General features: G+C 41.3%; 4 protein-coding genes across 5 annotated transcripts; 1 reads left to right on the top strand and 3 right to left on the bottom strand.

Annotated features, from left to right (window-relative positions):
- Positions 1 to 1,077: 1,077 nt before the first annotated feature.
- On the bottom strand, positions 1,078 to 5,668 carry uck2b (uridine-cytidine kinase 2b). The gene is made up of 7 exons (XM_084007221.1): positions 5,527 to 5,668; positions 3,060 to 3,219; positions 2,193 to 2,289; positions 1,854 to 1,996; positions 1,656 to 1,753; positions 1,449 to 1,497; positions 1,078 to 1,297 (listed from the first exon to the last, which is right to left on the bottom strand). Exons 1-7 carry the CDS (start codon positions 5,629 to 5,631, stop codon positions 1,161 to 1,163), a joined length of 789 nt encoding a protein of 262 aa, XP_083863347.1. The 5' UTR covers positions 5,632 to 5,668; the 3' UTR covers positions 1,078 to 1,160.
- Positions 5,669 to 5,928: 260 nt separating this feature from the next.
- aldh9a1b (aldehyde dehydrogenase 9 family, member A1b) lies at positions 5,929 to 10,168 on the top strand. 2 transcript variants are annotated; one of them, XM_084007046.1, is made up of 12 exons: positions 5,929 to 6,030; positions 6,277 to 6,494; positions 6,718 to 6,863; positions 7,241 to 7,370; positions 7,493 to 7,627; positions 7,879 to 8,075; positions 8,298 to 8,438; positions 8,502 to 8,690; positions 8,774 to 8,861; positions 9,047 to 9,188; positions 9,286 to 9,398; positions 9,590 to 10,168. In XM_084007046.1, the coding sequence occupies exons 2-12, from the start codon at positions 6,317 to 6,319 to the stop codon at positions 9,682 to 9,684; spliced, it is 1,554 nt and encodes a 517-aa protein (XP_083863172.1). In that variant the 5' UTR covers positions 5,929 to 6,030; positions 6,277 to 6,316; the 3' UTR covers positions 9,685 to 10,168. The 2 variants fall into 2 exon arrangements, with proteins under 2 accessions (XP_083863172.1, XP_083863171.1); XM_084007045.1 differs by having other exon boundaries at positions 5,937 to 5,956.
- Positions 10,169 to 10,206: 38 nt separating this feature from the next.
- zte38 (zebrafish testis-expressed 38) lies at positions 10,207 to 13,205 on the bottom strand. The gene is made up of 12 exons (XM_084007047.1): positions 13,041 to 13,205; positions 12,680 to 12,824; positions 12,435 to 12,498; positions 12,243 to 12,279; positions 12,114 to 12,134; positions 11,997 to 12,023; positions 11,844 to 11,911; positions 11,601 to 11,749; positions 11,292 to 11,521; positions 11,060 to 11,108; positions 10,945 to 10,985; positions 10,207 to 10,341 (listed from the first exon to the last, which is right to left on the bottom strand). The coding sequence occupies exons 1-12, from the start codon at positions 13,089 to 13,091 to the stop codon at positions 10,294 to 10,296; spliced, it is 930 nt and encodes a 309-aa protein (XP_083863173.1). The 5' UTR covers positions 13,092 to 13,205; the 3' UTR covers positions 10,207 to 10,293.
- A 483-nt stretch (positions 13,206 to 13,688) lies between these two features.
- On the bottom strand, positions 13,689 to 17,133 carry prdx1 (peroxiredoxin 1). Its single transcript, XM_084008784.1, has 6 exons — positions 17,109 to 17,133; positions 15,855 to 15,967; positions 15,476 to 15,629; positions 15,257 to 15,379; positions 14,955 to 15,085; positions 13,689 to 14,349 (listed from the first exon to the last, which is right to left on the bottom strand). The coding sequence occupies exons 2-6, from the start codon at positions 15,958 to 15,960 to the stop codon at positions 14,267 to 14,269; spliced, it is 597 nt and encodes a 198-aa protein (XP_083864910.1). The 5' UTR covers positions 15,961 to 15,967; positions 17,109 to 17,133; the 3' UTR covers positions 13,689 to 14,266.
- Positions 17,134 to 19,467: the final 2,334 nt, after the last annotated feature.

The following is a 19,467-nucleotide window of genomic DNA, read 5'->3' as shown; positions in this document are numbered from 1 at the left end:
ACCTTTAATTTAAAGAACGGAAACTGGCTTCTAGTGTGGATACTTACTGTACATGGTAACCTGAGGCAACTTTGCAGAGGCATTATGGTGGGTCTTGGTGGTTCATGGCCACACACCTGGGCAAACCTAATATTGCTGTGGCATTGAACACATTTATAACACGTTTTTGTGGCATTGTAAATCAAAATGGTTATACCAACCTGAGTATACACATATCTTTATCTTATTTATCGGGGCTGATTCTGTCATATGAATGCCAGGTTTACTGCCTAAAAGTCCATCATGAATTCATATCACCAAAAAAAAACTGCTTGTTTAAATTAGTTTTGATTGGGACAGTAATCAGTATTGTAATTAATAATTAGAAGGTAAGTGTATGCCAAAAGTGTAACAATACCCACATCAACAGACTGCGTTAGTCAGCTGAACCTTCCAGCCTTTGGCTTCATTGGTCTGTTAGTCACATTACTCTGCACCTGACAATCAGTATTGAAAGATCATGTAGTGCGTCACTGCTGCAGCACATTGCTGCACATTATACAGTCAGTGTGGCAGATACTTTGTAGTAAACAGAACCCGAGTAGAACATCACACTAAACAATACAGTGAGGGAATTTAAATAATGAAAATAGGGTTAGAAACGCTCCAAAGATTGTCAGTACAAATAGAGTGCAATCCTGGTTTCTTCGACTCTTCTTCTAATCCACATCCTTCTTGTTTGGAACCCACCCAAACATCGATTAGATTCCCCCGGCATTAGGGGTTCAAGTTTTATCAGATATTGCAAATAAAGAAAAAGGATTCCCTCTTTTATTCATTAGCGATAGGATTTTCCATTGAGCAGCAGGGGATACATAAAAACAAAACAATGCAATCTGGGAGGAAAATGCATGGGGGCAATTTTAACCTATGGTCTCATCACAAGAACAACAAGTGCTTCTCTTTTACCCTCCAGACAAAAATAAAATAAAAAAATCAAAATCCCAAGCTCAACAAATACAATGAAAGTACCCATTAACAAGAGTAGTCATAATAAAAGGCATTTCAATTCTCTTTGCATCTCTTTTTTTTCCTCTCTTAAATACAGTGATGCCAACAGGCATTATTTACAGCGAAACCCCGACACCCCTCTCCGCCCTGTGAAGAGAGGTGTGACAGGGTCAATGGGGCCGGCTGCTGGACTCGGAGGTCCGCCGCTGGCGTGGAGTGGTGTGGCCGTTCGTGCAGCCGTTTTGGCGCTTGCTTAGCCCGCCGTTCAGAATGTCTTGGATGTGCTGAACTATCAAGTTGATGGCCACTACAGGTTTGGGGGAAAAGAGATGTTTACACAGAGTACTCCACCAATTGTCAGACGGTCCCATTTTAAAACTAGTAGCCTGGCTATGTGTAGAAAGGTGGAACTCCCCTTTAACAAACATGTCAGTATACTGTATTATAATCAGTCATACCAAGGTTATCTGCTCCGCGTGGAATAATCACATCTGCATACTTCTTTGTCTAGTAAAAATAAAAGAATATGGTCAAGTTATTAGCCAGAAAAACACATTTCGCTTGATCAAATGTATTATTGCACAACAGACCTAAATGTGGTTATACAATAAATGCTACCAGGGCACACCAGCTCCAGATTTCTGTAAGGTAGGAGTGTCACTTACTGGTAAACAGAACTCCTCAAAGGCCGGTTTCACAAAAGTGATGTACTGAGCCAGCACTTGCTCCAGCTCTCTCCCACGCTCACTTATGTCTCTAAGAACTGAAACAGAGAAACCACACAACCGACATTAATACCAGCTATTTAACAGGTGCAATGCTCTACGCCATTTTGTGTGTTAACCCAATTCTCACTAACATACCTCGGCGAGAGAGCCGTGTATCTGGATCTGTGTCGACAAACAACTTCATCTGGAACAGATCTCTTATTTCCTGAGAGTAGAACATGAGGATGCCCTCAAACAGGAGCACATCGGCCGGATAAACCATAATAAACTCCTCTTTCCTGAAACGAAGCAGAATTCCACCTCTCTATCAGTGACTACATTCAGACGTGGCATTATGCACAGGAGGAATAATTACACATTACACCGGGAACCAGTTTAACATGACATAATTATAAGACAAGAGCCTCTTGGCAGGAACACAATGATGGCTCCTGACCAAACGGCAACTGTGATGTGCAACAGAAAGATGCTCACCTGGAATGAGTGACAAAGTCATAAACTGGGATCTTGACCGTCTCCCCTTGTAGGATCTGCTTGAGGGTTTGCTTTATCAGATCACTGTCAAAGGCATCTGAGGTAAAGAAAAGCGAAAAGGCAAATGCTTAGTTGGGATATTCACGAGACGTAGTATAATCCGGTCCCCGTTACACCGGCTTGGTGTGCGCATACGGACACGTGGGACCCCGCACTGCACGTTAACCCAGGAAACAGGTGTTGGGTTCAGTCTCAGAGACTGAGAGCAGCTGCCTCTGAGAAAGGCCTGCTGACTGTGGGGATTTAAAATCAGCTGAGAAAGGAAGCAGGAGCATCGAGGGGTGAGGGGAGGGTGCAAAGTCAGACTCCAAAAATGGAGTCTATGCTTCTGCCAAAACGCACCGGAAGAAATCACCAACATGCCAACAATGCTCGCTGCTGAACACAAGCCAATTATAGACATTTGACATGGTCGTGGCAAAGTTTAAACTAAAAAGTTACTGTCATTGTTATGTGTAGTGCTGAAGCACCCTCTGCTGTTACTTATTCCCCAAATATGTACGTATGAAAATAGATGTATGTATGAAATGGAATACTATATGTGTGTGTGTGTGTGTGTGTGTGTGTGTGTGTGTGTGTGTGTGTGTGTGTGTGTGTGTGTGTGTGTGTGTGTGTGTGTGGTTAAAGTCAGGTTAGTTTACAACTCCAAAATGACAGTGAAACTCCAGAACTTGCAGAATCTGGTATCAAATTGCTTAAACAATACTTTTCTTTGGGCAACTGAAATCCATGATGTGAACAGCCAACATGTGAAAACCAGTGGAGGTCCTTCAGTGCATCTGTTTCAAATATTCTGTGTGCGCATACCTGGGTGATCAAAGTTGAACTGGCCCTTAAGTGCCTTTGCCTTCTGCTCTGGTGTCAGCACTTTGTAGAAGCTGTCCTGGCTGAGGATCACCACCTGCCGCTGGTGGTGATCGATCTTGTTCTGGCCCAGCAGCTCCATGATCTTCTCACATACGGACGACTGCACAGACAGACATGGCAGAAAGCAGGGTGATATGAGCATTAATGACTACATAGATTTACCTCACAGTAAGTTTAGTCCACATAGAACAAAATTAACTTATGGCACGCCCACAATCACATTTAACCAGAAATAGTGTGGGTAGGTAATTCCCCACCTTGTGCGAGGTCAGCTAACACAATCAAAGGTGAAACGTCCAGCGGCCCACCACGTTAGTCCCCAATGACCTTCGCAACTAAATGAAATTATACCCAGTGCTGACTGGGCATTCTTCAGTTTCCCGAGGCTCTGTGTCCTTTGTGTCCATGAAATTGTGCAACAATGAATTTCAACAGCCCCACTGGAGCTGGTGGGTTGTGTCAACCCACTCAAATGCAACAAATTCATAGATCCAACCAACACTGAACGTGGTCTGTGGACTTGGATTGGGAGTACAGAGTGTGGACTAGTAGCTAATGAGGTATTGGTTGGGCACTGCTGGAGTTTCCTCCAGCAAGGCACCAAACCTCCAAACTCATCCCTGCAGAGGCTATTTCACTGTATGTTGTACTGTGCAATGTGTGACAATTAACATTTATTTTAAATTTCTGCATATAATGAAGCAATGACCAGCATAATTTTTAATTATCACTCTAGACTGACAAACTGATTAGTTGTCTGAAATGTCATAAACGACCCGATAAGCCATTGGTATTCATAGAGCAACATACAAAATGTTTTTAAAAGAGTTAACTTTTAAAACACCAAAAGCTGGCACTTCTTTTTTCATACATTATTTTTCATTGCAGTAAAATAATTGTTTATTCTGAGAACGCTTGTTGCTAGATAGGCATTTGTCATTTATAGCTATATGGCTATAATATTCTATTCCTGAACATTATGATCAATCTTCAACATGTTTCCGCTGGGTCTCTTACTATTTGTTTTTATACTGGTAGAATAAAGAAAATGCTTAACTGTGTTTTCTAAAAAAAAAACACTAATATATCCTGAAAATCTAGCATCTGCAAATACAAAATCTGCATTGCTGCTACAATGTGCAGGGGGGAGGTGGGGGCGCTTTCGGGAAAAAATGGCTAAAATGTTATCTTAACATCCACGAGCTGTCAGTTTACTCAAAGACTGATGTAATCTGGCGTCAAAACAATACAGACGGCCCTTCCTCCAGTGCCTTGTGTGGGGTTAACGGGATGCAAAACACTGGCTCGTTGCCAGTCTGCTGGTATCTGGGACAAAACTGGGAGGCGGGGCTAACTTGGAGGACGGAAGTGAGGCGAGCGTTAGGTTCGCTCTCATGTACAATTCTGTGATGTATCTCCACTGCAAGTCAGACCAGTCGTGGCCATTAAAAGTCAAGATATTAGACGTTTTCATGTCGCGACTGTCACGAATTGATCAGCTTAACTCGTACGTGTAGATACATCTAGGCACAATGGTCGGCACCAGTGGCGTGTCATAAAAAAAAACTGAAAACCAAACAAAAGAACACCCGGTTCATAACAAAGAAATATAATGACTTAACAGTCGGATTAAAAATACGGGCGGGTCTCTGTTAAAGTCAATCTCGACTAATTACCCGGCACACTGCATTTATCGGCCTGGTCAAATCTTAACAGAACAAAGGATGACGATGACTAAAACACATTTTCCGAGTCGGCGTTCCCGCTGGCGTGTGCGTCCGATCCGTTCAACAGACATCTAGGTTAGGCTAACGTTATTTAACGGTTAGCGGTTATTTAGGGTCACTCAAACAAAAAAAATAATAAGTTAACGTCTACTCAATGTGTATTGTCTTACTGAACATACCAATTGTGTGATAAATATACAACAGGCACGCAGGAAATGTGGTTCACAATGTTTAAAAACGGTTCTAGAAGCGCCAGCCATTGTCATTGTCTAACGGTAGGTAGCTAAGGTTAGCACAACCGGTACTGCAAGGATGTGATGGAATTTGGCCAGGCAGCTAGCTAAGTAAGCCAAGTGTGCTCACTCCACGTAACCTAGTCTATAAGGCAGTCGTCCCTGCTAACGACAGCCACTCCATTCGGACGGAAACAAACGCAATTTAACCAACGTGAAACCCAGTACGACGAGCGGTGTATACGTGAGCCAAGTGAAACGGGCGCTAGCGAAGAGCTGGATTGTTAAAGAGTTAATAATAGCTGTCAATCAATATCCGACGTTGCGGCGCCGGAGCCACGCGGTCAACCAGCACCCGGCAGCCGGCTAACCTCTGTCGCGATTTAACTCTAAATCACACCATGACACTTCGCGAAAACCGTCAAATTAGCTAGCTGGTGTGCCAACCTTGCCGCTGGCGGTGCCCCCGGAGACACCGATGAGAAAAGGTTGACGAATAACGTCGGTGTTCTCGCCGCGGTCCCTTAGATGTGTTTCACTGTCCCCGGCCATGCTTGCAGTGTACAGTCCGTAGCTGCTGTGCTGGAAGATCACTGAGGCGGAGCTCCGCCCACAACACCACTTTTCTTTTTATTCACCCCCATTTAAAAAAAATATTTTTATTTACACGTATGTTTCAGTCTATGTTAATAGCGCTGCACGTAAAGGTGTTTTTAAAAAATTATAAATGTTTAGATAAAATCTTTATTTTTTTCTGCTTTGTGATTGACAGAGGAAATAACCAATCGCGTGTTACGCCGGACTCACGCGGCCGTACGTCAGTTACTTTGACCCGCTTTCTGCTCGCTCAACACAGCAAGTTCTTGATGTCGTTATGGTCGGTCACCGCACATTATGTGAATACTTACTGAGTTCATAACCTTAAAATACGCACCAAGTGTGAAGCAACCTGTGAGTCAGTTTTCTAAAGCTTTACGTCAACAGTGATGCATATATATATATATAAATATACAATGACAAAGCGAGGGGAAAGTATGTTGCGTTTAACAGTTTTGTGTAGTTGCTGAAGCTAACGATTTAATCTGCTACCGTTAAATTTAACGAAACTCCGTTTGACACCTGCTAATGTTGTCGGTTCTTGCTTTAATGAAGGGGCATTGTTACACGGCGTTAACCCACAGTGTATATGTTTTACAGTTATCGGCTTAAAGTTTCGAGTAACAGAGCCATTTTGAGTATGCTCCGGGGGCTCGCGGCGTCCCCGCGGTGGCGAGCTGCTGCTCCTCTTGCGGCGGCGATACGACGCGTCTCCTCGGGCTCAGTGGGCGTCACGGTCCCGCTGAACTTCTGGGCTGGGAAGAGAAGGACGAGTCGAGGGAAATGCAATAAGGAGGATGTTTACGAGCCCGCAACAGGTAATTGAGTCCTGACTGGACTTTGGTCGTTGTTATCTGTCCGGTGATCTTTGGCCTGGGGAAACACTATTATACAGGTGTTATGTTATAGTATATTGCCTTTCTACATAATACATTTTCAATATTTGCCATGTAATTATCCAATATACCAGCACACATTGTGTAAACATTGTTTTATGCTTAACATGTGTACTTAACTGTCACTGCATGCTTCACTTTTCAGGGCGAGTCTTGTGCCATTTGGAGCCGTGTGGTGCTGTGGAGGTAGATCAGGCTGTGGAGGCTGCCAAATCGGCCTTTGGCCACTGGAGCAGAATGTCTGGCATGGAAAGGGGAAGGATCATGATTGGAGCTGCCCATATCATTGAGGTGTTTGTTTGTGTCATTTCTATACTACCCCTGGTTTCTTAAAGTGTTCAGCGTGTTTGCAATTTGATGGATGTTTGTGTATATAATGTATAAAAAAGATCTCTAGAGTGGGACTCACTAAACACTTTGTCAACTAAAAATGCTAAATACGAATCCTCAATGGAAAATACATTGTTCTTGATACTGAGTTGCAGCCTGTTTCACACAATCCACATCTTTATTCTCTCAGCTGAACATTTGAAAACCTCACACACTTCTAGTAAAAAGAACTCAGCTGAACGTTTTAACACTAAATCACATTTGTAACATTTTGATGCATCTGAGATGTTGTGTAACACTAACAAATGTATTACACTTACCCTGGCTTTCATGGACAGAGCAGGAGAGAGGAGATAGCTGAAATGGAGGTGGTCAACAATGGCAAGTCCATCACAGAGGCCCGTCTGGACGTGGACTCTGCCAGACTATGTATAGAGTACTATGCAGGGCTGGCTGGCACTCTGGCAGGTTGGTATGATAAAACTTCCACTCTCAGTTACATGTTTCCCCACCTTCCAAGGGGTCTGGAGCCAGAAGACAACCAAGATAACTGATGCAGACGATACATTTTCTTTCTTCTCTTTGTCAAGGCCAGCATGTCCAGTTGCCTGGAGGGTCCTTTGCCTACACCCGCAGGGAGCCTCTAGGAGTGTGTGTCGGCATCGGTGCATGGAATTATCCTTTCCAGATAGCTGCCTGGAAATCAGCTCCAGCCCTGGCCTGTGGTATGGGATACTTCTACATTTGCCAAGACATAAATTATTACCTTTAGTACACAGACATGATTTCCTCAGAAAGGTTTTTTTTATCCTGAGCAATCCTGAAAAATATTATGGCATTTCACCAATAGGTGGCACTACAGCAACACAATTGTCTGACGTAATAGGCCCTACAATTGTAAATGTAGGTATTGTCTCAAAAATCACAGCCATTAGATGAGCCAAAGAATGAGTCTTTTGTCTGTCATTTATAATAGGGAACTCCATGGTGTTCAAGCCATCACCAGTGACGCCTGTGACAGCGGTCATGCTGGCAGAGGTCTTTGCTGAGGCCGGAGCTCCAGAGGGGCTGCTCAATGTGGTTCAGGGCGGCCAGGAGACTGGCAGCTTACTCTGCCACCACCCTGACGTCGCTAAGGTGTCCTTCACTGGGAGTGTGTTCACAGGCAAGAAGGTCAGTGTTACACTAAACATTCTACACCCAGTTTTTTAAAGAGTTTATTAGCATGAGATAGCAATTAAAAAAGCACAACTTGCTACATAGCTCTCATAATTTGGAATTTGAATTGCCTAGATTTAGAATTAGTATATTTAAAGCTGTTGAGGTCTGTCTTTTTCATTCTAATCTTTGCTGTGACCATAATAATCGATGGGTGTTCTTCCGTGTGACCCGCAGATTATGGAGATGGCATCGAAGGGGGTGAAGCCCGTGACTCTGGAGCTCGGGGGGAAATCTCCACTGCTCATCTTTCAGGACAGCGACCTAGAGAATGCTGTGAGGGGAGCTCTCATGGCCAACTTCCTGTCTCAAGGCCAGGTAAATAGCGTGCTCTGCTTTGCATAATATGTTGCATTCGTATATTGATTCAATGTATCACAGGTCTGCAGCAACGGTACAAGGGTCTTTGTTCAGAAGGATATTCTGCCTGAGTTTGTGAAAAAAGTGGTAAAGAGGACACGAGCGATTGAGATAGGAGACCCACTGTTGGACAGCACCCGAATGGGAGCGCTGGTCAACAAGCCGCACCTGGAAAAAGTCCTATCCTTCGTTGAACAGGCAAAGAAAGAGGTAACACTTGTCCCTTAATCTTTTTGTTCGTGTGAAGCAATTTAAATTTAGATCAAGATATAAACTGCTGTTGTTGCTTCTAGGGAGCTACAGTGTTGTGTGGAGGTGAACCTTTTATCCCATCAGATCCCAAACTCAGAGGTGGATACTACATGACTCCCTGTGTATTGGGTACTACTTCCATACTTTCTTCCATGAATACAGTGCATTCAGAAGATACACAACTGTTTTACTCTTTGTTCAAGCATTGCAGACTTGTTAAGGGTCAAAGAGGATTCATGACAACCTGAATATAATTAGGTGACTCGAGGTCAAACCAGTGTTTATCCTTTCTTTTCTTTTTTCCCCTCATACAGGTGACTGCACAGATGAGATGACCTGTGTGAAGGAGGAGATTTTTGGTCCCGTCATGTCTGTGCTGTCTTTTGAAACCGAGGAGGAGGTGCTGCTCAGAGCCAACGACACCACCTTGGGTTTGGCTGCAGGGGTTTTCACCAGGTGGGTTTGTAGTGAGACATCGAGGGCAACCTCACAGGCTAGTAAATGAGATAGTTAAAGAACATGAAGGAATGTTTCTTACATTTTGTTTCTGTAGCGATGTGAGGCGAGCCCATCGTGTGGTGGAACACCTCAAGGCTGGTTCCTGTTTCATCAACAACTACAACATCACGCCCGTGGAGGTGCCCTTTGGAGGGTTCAAAATGTCAGGTAGTTGTCTGGTTGTAATTATGCTTGAAGCACTATTGCAGTGATATTTGTGATTTTTCTGCAGTCCCATACGGCAAAACAAAACACTGGTCAATGTGGAGAGAATTTCCTTATTAAAAAAAACTATCTTTAATACTGCCTAGTCACATAAGTCGGAGGGAAAGTAAACTTGTAATCTTTACATTCACCAGGCATAGGGCGGGAGAACGGTCAAGTGACAGTGGAGCACTACTCCCAGCTGAAGACGGTGTTTGTGGAGATGGGAGATGTGGACAGCCTCTTCTAGGACATGCATCAAGAAGAAGACGGAGCTGTAACTGTGACCCAGACTGAAAGAGGCAGTCCTGACAAGAACAATACTTCAAGGACAGAGCATCAACCGTTAGTGCTCAAAGTGATGAGAAACAAGCAAAGGGTTAAATGTAGTGTTGAGGCAGTCCAAGGAAATAAGCTATGGAATATGAAGAAGGGGAAATTTAACAATTTAATTAACAATGTTATCAGTGCCAAATGGATGAAATTAGTGAGTGAGTCTTAATTGATTAAGCATTGGTACCTGTTGTCACCTATTATGTGATTTGCACTTTTTCTTGTTTACTTGTTTTCTTGTTTACTATATTTTGTCATCAAATAATTTTTACAGAGTTGTACTGAAGAACAAAATGTTTATTTCTTGAAAAATAGCAGCAATAACAGTCTATTTTTATACACAACAAAATGCAACAAAAAAATAAGCACCTTGAACATTGAGAGATAATTATGTAAGGGACGAGTCTTAACACATTTTCATGTCAAATTAATTGTAACATAACATTAAACAGTGTGTCATATTGCAATCAAACTGAGAAATACTTTGTTTTGTTCACATTGCTGAGAGTTTTGTGTTATGTTGTGACTAAATCCTTCTTTTCTTTCTTGACAGATTTTTGGCAGCTGGATTTCTCTAAGATAGACAAAAAAAGATAATCACCTGTCCAGTTTGCTTTGTTTCATACTTCATTTTCTTTAACCTGCATACTCTTATTACAGTGGAAACCGCTTATAGTGTTACAGTAATTTAATGCTTAGGATCAAAAAATCATTCCTATACAAATATATAACTTATTATATCGTATAGCAATCAAGTAGTCCACCGACAATGTTCATTTGTGGTATATTCATACACGACAATATAAAGGGAAAATGTATACATTTTATTTTTGTATTAGGCAATGACAGCCTACTGTAAATTTTCATGTCTGTTAAAATTTGAACAGTAGTTTACTGAAACCACCACCAAGCTGTGGCTTAGTAGACTACTACTGATGTTGTATTTGTACACAGTACAATATTATTTCATGCTACAGCCCAAAATATATAGCCTGTAGGCACTGTACTGTATCATATTACAGTAAATTCTGTAAAAAATATACAAACTTCAATTAAATTATTCTGCATTAGCAATAAAAAAAATAATAAAAACGTTATAATAATAATAATCCACATATAGTGTTTACTATAAAAGGGTTTCCACTGTATAATCATGCTTCTAGTCTATATACTATACCTTTGCCATGGGTCTTTTAGGTTTCTTGAACTGTGCAGACTCTGTTTAAAGGAAAGTCAAATGTGTAAATCCTTTGATACATTTTACAGTTTTGTTACAGTGGAAGCGGGCTTACCATCTTCAGAAGGCAGATCCTCTTCCTTGTATGTTTTCTTACGCGGGTCCTGTAACCAGGTGTTTATTATAGACAATTAGAATAAACTTAAAGCAAATTGCACCAACTGACAGGATTTATGACGATTGAGCTAGATTTAGATGGGTTTTTTTTGAAGATGACAACAGCAAAGAAAGAGGCAATGCTCTTATGAATAAAAGTGGCATTTTAATAATTCTCTCTCTGCACCCACCTTGGTCATTTTCTTCTCTCGAGGTTTGCGCTGAGAAACCTGCTTTGTCTCCCTCAGGTTCTTCTCTTGAAGCTTCTCCAGCCGGCCTTGTTCCGTTGACACGCGCACTCTCAGGGTGTGAAATGCCGTCTGCACCTCACCCACCGTGAAGTGCACCGCCATGCCTTCAAACCAGAGGCTGTCACTTTCACCCTCCTTGAAGCCGGGTGGTTGGTAGTCAGCTGGGGTGACTTTAAAAGGAGAGCAGATGTCTTCACCGTGCAACCCAAGAAACACTAAGTTCTTAATCAATTTGTGAGTGCGTCTTACTGTCGTCATAGTAGTAGAGCTTCATGGTGAGGAGCACGTTGTCGGGGAGGACATCCAGGTTCTGCATGAGCAGGAAGAGCTTCCTGATGAGCAGGACTGAGGCTTTCTTGGTGTCCTCCAACGTCACCTGCACCTCTACGTCGTCGTTCCTGTGGTTTCACAGAGGTCATATCATCATCATTTCAATCAGAGATGGAGGCAATATCTAACACAAAGAGGCAAACATCGAAAGTCCTTCCCAACCTGAGTATGTCCATCTCTGGGCCCATCTCAGTGTATTTGAATTTGAACTGGTATGACTCAATAATGCACTGCAAAAAGAGAAATGTTGAGAAATGTGTGTTTCTATTCATAATCTTAACATATAATGTTTCATTATTTTAGGAAAGAACTTACGTTAGGCTCCTCTGGATTGGTGTACACCTAGATTGCAACAACGTATACAGAGTTATTGCTGTTTACTTTCTCTACATAGCTGTGTTAACTATCAATGTTGCTGTAACGACAACTCACCCCAATGAATACAATCTGGAGCTATTAAGACATTGAAAAAGAGTAAAGTTAAGGGGCTGTATTAATAAAATTAAAAAAAGCAGACCAGATGAAACATTACAAATTCAAAGTATTCATGGATGCACTTACATACTGCTTCGCTATTGCATCAAAGCAGCCCATCATCCTGTAACATTCAAGATTGAACAGGATGAAAACAACCTTCAGCCGCCTAGTGCTGATCATCACTGCTGACGTCCTACTTCTGCTGCTGAGTGTGCTGCTGTGGCCAGACTACTACTGTATATTCTGGGAGTGTTAAGGTGGGAATTCTATAATTACCATTTCACAACTTTGGTGGCACCAGGGGCGTTGCAGTCTTCACGCAAAACTTTGATGCACAAATCTGTTGAAATGGCAGACAACAAATGGCAACAAAACAGCATATATATTAGCTGGAATTACTAAAAACAGGCCTTTTGTGATGGAAAGTTTGAAACGAATTGTGATCTATTCCTATGAAGCCTCTGCATGAATATTTCAGATTTTCCTAAACTTCTAGGCTTTTTATGGTAATTTGTGGTCACCTTCTAGATATCTGGATCTGTAGGCATCCTCTGGGAAAATCCCTCTGAGGTAGGTGATGGAGGAGACGGCCACAGCCATCATCCTCTTGACGAAGACCAGGGACTCTTGCTCTGTTTTCAAGTCATTCAGGAACAACCCTGTCCACTTTTCAAACATCAAAACGGACGGACGTTGAGCAACACGAGAAAACATTTGACGTGTAACTTGAAGACCACATGATGGCGCCATTGCCTCCGTCAGGTATCCTCCATAGTGGACTTGAAAATCGTGTCAAACATGGACTCACAATTGTACAATATGATAAATTAAAATGGTAAACATATCATGTGATCGTTTTGCTAGAATGTGGTGTGGTCAAACCTCGGATGTTCCCTCCTTGGGCTTCCTGATGCACATCTTCCCAGCAGCCATCTTCTCCTTTTCTGTTGCCGAGGTATCGCTAATGCTAATGCTAACGTCTAATCAACCAAGCTAACTAGGCGAATTTTAAGCTAATACAGTAGACGTTAAAATAACACTAATGTCACCTTTCTTGTCCCGATACGTCTATCTTAAGGTTTAACAGATTACGCTGAAGTTTAGGTGGACGTTAAAGTAACTCAAACACTAAAATTACTCAAACATTAGCCCGAATATCATTCGGTGCCGCCAAAAGTATGGCCGTCTCTGTACATAACCGGAAGTCCATTTATGAAAGACGTTCAGCGGTAGCGTTCTGTGTTATTTCAAGTCACGTAAGATTCACATAAGAGAAAATATACTAAAAATAAAAATACACGAGAGCTAACACAAGGTACTTACTTGAGTATAATTCAAAATATTGATTATATTACATTTTATTTAAATATTCCTTGATTTATCCTTGTACTGCAAAGTGCCAATCACAGCAGTTTGTCAATGAGCAACCTGAAAGTCCGCTGTATGTTTACATTTACACAGCTGGTCAACCGGAACAATGAGTCAACTCTCATTTAAGTGTGCAGCAGCCAAACAATTAAGCAGCTGGTAACCTGTTAGAAAAAGCATTTTTATTTTAAACATCACATATGACTCAGTGTTATTATACATGGACAAAATTCAGCATCTCCATCTTAGTTTACATACTTTGTATTATTTTTTTCTTCCTTTTTTTGTTTGACTATCTACTGTAATTGATAATATATAGGTGAGTTATAAAATGTATTCTTTATTTGTAATGAAAGAACATGTTGTTCACTGTAAACAGACATACATAATAATTTAAAGAAGTGCCAATAAAACCGTTTGTATGGTTCGTTGCAGCTAACAATAGTAGGGAATGACACGAAAGAACAAACAGACATTTAGCTCAGCCCGACGGTGAAAATAGCATACATTACCACAACATAATTACACAATGATGTACTTTGGTCATTATGCACTACTCACTCTACAGACAACTAAACACACACACACACACACACACACAGCATGTTGACTGTGAATACTCGTCTCCTAGCCACTCCTCCACAGACACAGCGGACCACTTATAAATGTTTTGTTCTCTGGAAATATAATCTCTAAATGAAATCTCCTATAGCAGGCGGCAGACTCTTGGCTTGGGCTTGTTATTGCTTGGAGAAGAAGTCTTTGCTCTTCTGGACGTCAGGTTTGATGGTGTCACTTCCTGGTTTCCAGCCGGCTGGGCAGACTGAAAAGATAAGCCTGTAATGAGTCCTGGGCCAGTAGACGAAACAGTAAAGACTTGTGCCAATGTGACGCACGGATACAGTATACATAGATATATCTAGCCTTGGGGTTAAAGTAGGGAAACAAGCAAACCTTTAGTTGCATAATGTCAAGTTTCTTTATGCGAGACCCTGTTAAATTTATTGCCCTCCTTTGAGTCTAAAATCATTTATCAACGTTGTAAAGTCCATATGAATATCAGCGATTCAGCGCTGAAAAGAACATTAACAGTTTCATTTGAATACAATAATTACGGTATTTGTCCTCTGACTTTATCTGTCGTAAATTCTTTTTGCAACGTTAACGACTCTGGTTTGTGGTTAGAAGTATAACGGTTAAATTATCAATATAACTATATTTGGGTCATGATGAGTGAGCTGAGAGATATCATAGATCAACCAATCTTGAAATCTCACATTAAAAGAAGAGTTTAATAAACTAATTATATATGCTACAGTGAGCAGAGGGGTATTCAGTTGGACGTAATCCTGAACCTCGCCGCTAGGTGTCACCAAATCCTACTTACGGTCCCATTAACTTCTGCAGTATGTCACAGCAGGCACTTACCTTCTCCGTGTTTGTCAGTGAACTGAAAGGCCTGGACCAGGCGCATGGTCTCATCAACAGAGCGTCCGACTGGGAGGTCGTTGATGGTGATCTGTCTCAGGATACCCTTGTCGTCAATGATGAACAGACCCCTGAAATAGAGAGAAAGTGTCGTTTGTGAGTCTACAAAGACGTAAGACTCAGAAAGGAGCGGTAAACGAAGATGGGAGTCACTGCATTTAATGATATATTAACAAAAAGTGTACAATTTCCCTCAAGAAGCAACAGCAACGAACACTGAAACACCACGTTGTTAACCGTACCTGTAGGCAATGCCCTCGTCGTCCTTCAGGACACCATAATCTGTGGAGATCGTGCGCCGTGTGTCGGATACCAGCGGAATCTTCATGGAGCCCAGACCGCCCTGCTTTCGTGGCGTGTTGATCCTTTTTGAGAACATGAACCAAACAAGGAAAAAAAGTGAAGAGTTTGCAAGAGTGAATCCACACAATCAACGCGCGAATGATGAAGCTTGTAAATACCATGCAAAATGGGAGAAGTGTGAGTCAACAGAAGCAGCGATGACCTCACAGCCAATCTTCCTGAAATCATCGGCGGCATCGCTGAACGCGATGATCTCAGTTGGACACACAAAGGTGAAGTCCAGTGGGTAGAAGAAAAAGACGACGTATTTCCCTGCAACAAAGGAAATTAAAAACAAATTAAACTATTGCGTTTTGTCATGTGCCAATGCACCTACAGGAATTACAGGCTAATTCCTTCGTGTCTTTAGTAGTGCAAATTAATGTGTGTTTGATATATTGTGAGATCACAAAGCAGCAGTGAGCCATCGTCCAGAAGGGAGCATCATCAAAGCGTGTCCTCCGCTCAACAGCAGATGAGACACTGGTTGAAGTGTACCTCTGTAGTCTGACAGCTTCACGTCGCCGAATTGTCCGTCTGGCATCACCGCCTTAGCTGTGAAGTCCGGAGCCAGCTTTCCAATTTGTGCCTTGCCTGCAGCCATCTTCAGTCTAACTGGACAACAGGAGAAGGGAATCGTTTATGTTTTACACAAACTTCCTAAAATCACAGCTCTGCATGTGTTCTTTTGTGTGTACAATCATGGATAAACCACAACACTTCCTCTTTCATATAGAATATCAAACCGACTGTTTTTTGGATATAAATGGTCTGAAAACAGTGAAAAATGTCACATTTATAGACTCCACGGTGACAACATTGCTGTTATCTGACCAACAGTCCAAAAGCCAAACATATTCATTCTACAATTTTTTTTTTTTTTTTTTAAAGCAGCAAATTCTCACATTTGAGAAACTGGTGCCAGAAATTGTTTTAAAAACCCATAAATTTATAAAACATAAAATAGTCATTAATTAATTTGTCATATCAAAAGTTGATAATTAATTTACAACTGTACAATAACACCAAACATTCCCCTTATTCCCTACTGATGTTCTGAACAAAACATCTGTTGACATCACCTTGGAATTAAGGAAATGATGACTGATAATTATTTTTTATTATTTTCTGACATATTTAACAAAATTACAATTACTCAGCTATTTGTTAAAAAAAATCAAAGCTAAAGCAAATAAAGTTTGGTTATAAAGCATGTCTTCATGTGTTCCCTCTATATGCAAATAAAACTGGCAACAACCGAAACCATGAACCATTTCCACTTTTAACTCATGTGTTTCCGCATATGGATATCTAGTGTGACCGTTTTTTTGTGTGTGTGTGTGTGTGTGTGTGTTTTTTTTCCTTCATATAATCTTGGTACATTTACAGGTTAAAAAGTTAAAAGACTAGGTGAAGATTATTATGATAGGTATCTCACTAGTTCTGACATTAACTGAAGCAGAGACATGTCGAAATGTTCTCCTGAGATTTGCGCTTTGGTTCCGGATCAGCCATCCCACTAACAACCGTCCGTTACTGTCATTTCTGTCTTTTTTCCTTCTTCTTTGACTCTCAAAACGCAAAGAAAACCGAGTTGTTTTTTCAGAATGAACAAGATCACGGTTTTGAAGAAAAAACACTTGTTGAACTGTGATAAAAATACCCGTAAATAAATCGAACAAAACAGCACTTGATAAAACAGACTATGACTGTAAAAGTGCCTGAATTGAATGTATATTGTATAATACGTACCTGAGCCTTGATAACAACACACCAACGGACGGAGGAGACGAGAGTGCTGGAGCTGACAAACTCGACCGGGCGGGGATTTATACCGAGGCTCACTTCTCGCGATAAGTCCATACAGAACGTGACTACGACCCAGTCCAGTCAGCCCGGTCTCAACAAATTTCCCACTACACAGCATGACTTTGCAGTTTTCCTGGTGGGTTTTCTGGGAATTCTCATGCTTTTGCGAAACTACATCACAGTGAGGATGAGGAAACAGGGGCATCTGGGAAATCTACACTTCCTTGTCAAAGTGTCCCACTCATCTAGTAGTAGCCTACCTGTGGGACACCTAAACTCTATATCCAAATGTACTCATCAGATGTATTTAGCAGGTAGCATGAGTCTAAAACAAGAACAAAAAAGGGCAGGTTTTTAATGGTGTGTGACGTTCCCTAAGCCAAGCTGCGACCCTGACGGGGTCACAGAGTCATGAGGTTTCATCATATGATTCAACCTAGGATGTGGAGCCAATACATTGTCAACATGATTAGGCGTTAAACAGCACATTCATGTTGCTGCTGCAACCTTGGTTCTCTGGCAGCGTCTTGGGACTTTATTAATGTATTACTGATTAACTGTCCCTGTCAGGAAGTAGTATATATCCATCCATCCATCCATTGTCTACCGCTTATCCTGTATTTAGGGTCGCGGGGAGTAGTATATATCTTTATTTTTTTATTTATTTTTTGCTATTTTGTAGAGTGAAGTGTACTGAGCAGACGGCTCCGATTTTACACTTAAGTATAGTTTAGCCTACTGCCATGGTGTTGTGTCCTCAGAACGCCTTGCAGATGATAAACATGACCTTACATTCTGCTACACTGCAGCGCTGCTAACAGTGTTTTACATTATGATGGTGAATTGTCACCAGAGGACACTGCAGAATAAACTGAGGGAACACATTTCCGATGTTAAGAATAGAAGCAGCCCTTCTGCCAAATAGATCAAAACAACAGTACCAGCACACACATATTTTTCAAACATATAAATAGTTGGTAAATAAAATGCAATATACAGAATTTATATTAGTTAAATACTGAGACCATTGCATGTTTGAAATTACGAATTACATGTGCAGGCATTTTCCTCCATGATTTCTGGATTGTCACTCCTATTTTCTATCTATAATGCAACGTATTCTCAGGGTGGTGCACTATTGCAACACCTTGTACATATCCCGTGGTCTACAAAAAGCCTTTTTCATTTTCATTTCCTCCTTGCAATATGTATATTTACTTAGTGACGAGGCTGAGGAACAGCAATCTGTCTATTTTCACACTGGCAGCAGTTTCCATAATGAACAAAGAATTTCAATTGGCATTTTACTCCCTGTTAAGAGTGTCTTATGTATAAAATATGTATAATGTTTGAAGAATATATATTCATAATAGTTAAATGGGCAAAAAATACTCTACTAGTCTGTAATCTTTCACAATACGTGTCACAATGAGAAGTCCCTAATGCCAAATTCCTAATTATATGACTGTCTCTATTATAAATCAACTCTCTGAGCACAGATGCAATGAATTTTGTATTGTTTTTTAGAGAATATTACTTAAGCTCAGTCTCTGTAACCCGGACAGCGGAGACTATGATCTGCTCTAACAGCTCCTGCACTGTGCCTCCTTTCTCCACTGTCACCAAGCAATGTCTTTGCATGCCGTTGCCATGGACACTGCATCAAGGGCCCAGATAAGAGGGGGACACACAATAACCTCCTGTTTGAAGCACCGTGGTGGGCTAGTGATCAAACGTTGCCCTGTGGTCATCTGCTGTTTCACAATATGCCCATAATTAGTGCATCTTCTCCGCTCTGGTTCCAGAGCAACCGGATGTTTGAGCCATGCAAATAATCAAAACCCTTTGAATGGATGATAAACTGTTGCAAATTAGTGGGATTGTTTTACCTGAGGGTATGCATTGATTTAAAAGGCTTCACGTGTTTGTTCAGTCATGGATTAATGGTATATAGCCCATCACGGCTCTCTGGGGTTTTGAGTCAAAAGTGTATTGGTTAAAAGCTCTAACACACCCAGCAAATGGAAGCAACAGATCTTCAAGAGGAAATTAAATGAAAATGTAACAAGACAACTCAAAAATCAGACCAGGTCTGAATGTTGAGAGTGGTCAAATCTTCTCATCTAAATCTCTGCAAGAAAGCCAATGACCCAAAATGGCAGACCATAACAATATAAATACACTACTGTCCTCTCTACCGGTGAAAATGTGGGCAGGGTGAGTACAAACAGTGTGGCAAACTATGAAAATAGTTTAGTAAAACCTTCAATCATCTTTAATATCATATTTTACTTCAAATAAA

The sequence above is a fragment of the Eutrigla gurnardus genome (assembly GCF_963514095.1).
Source record: "Eutrigla gurnardus genome assembly, chromosome: 4".
Taxonomy (NCBI): Eukaryota; Metazoa; Chordata; class Actinopteri; order Perciformes; family Triglidae; genus Eutrigla; species Eutrigla gurnardus.
This window is presented reverse-complemented; position numbering and strand designations above follow the sequence as displayed.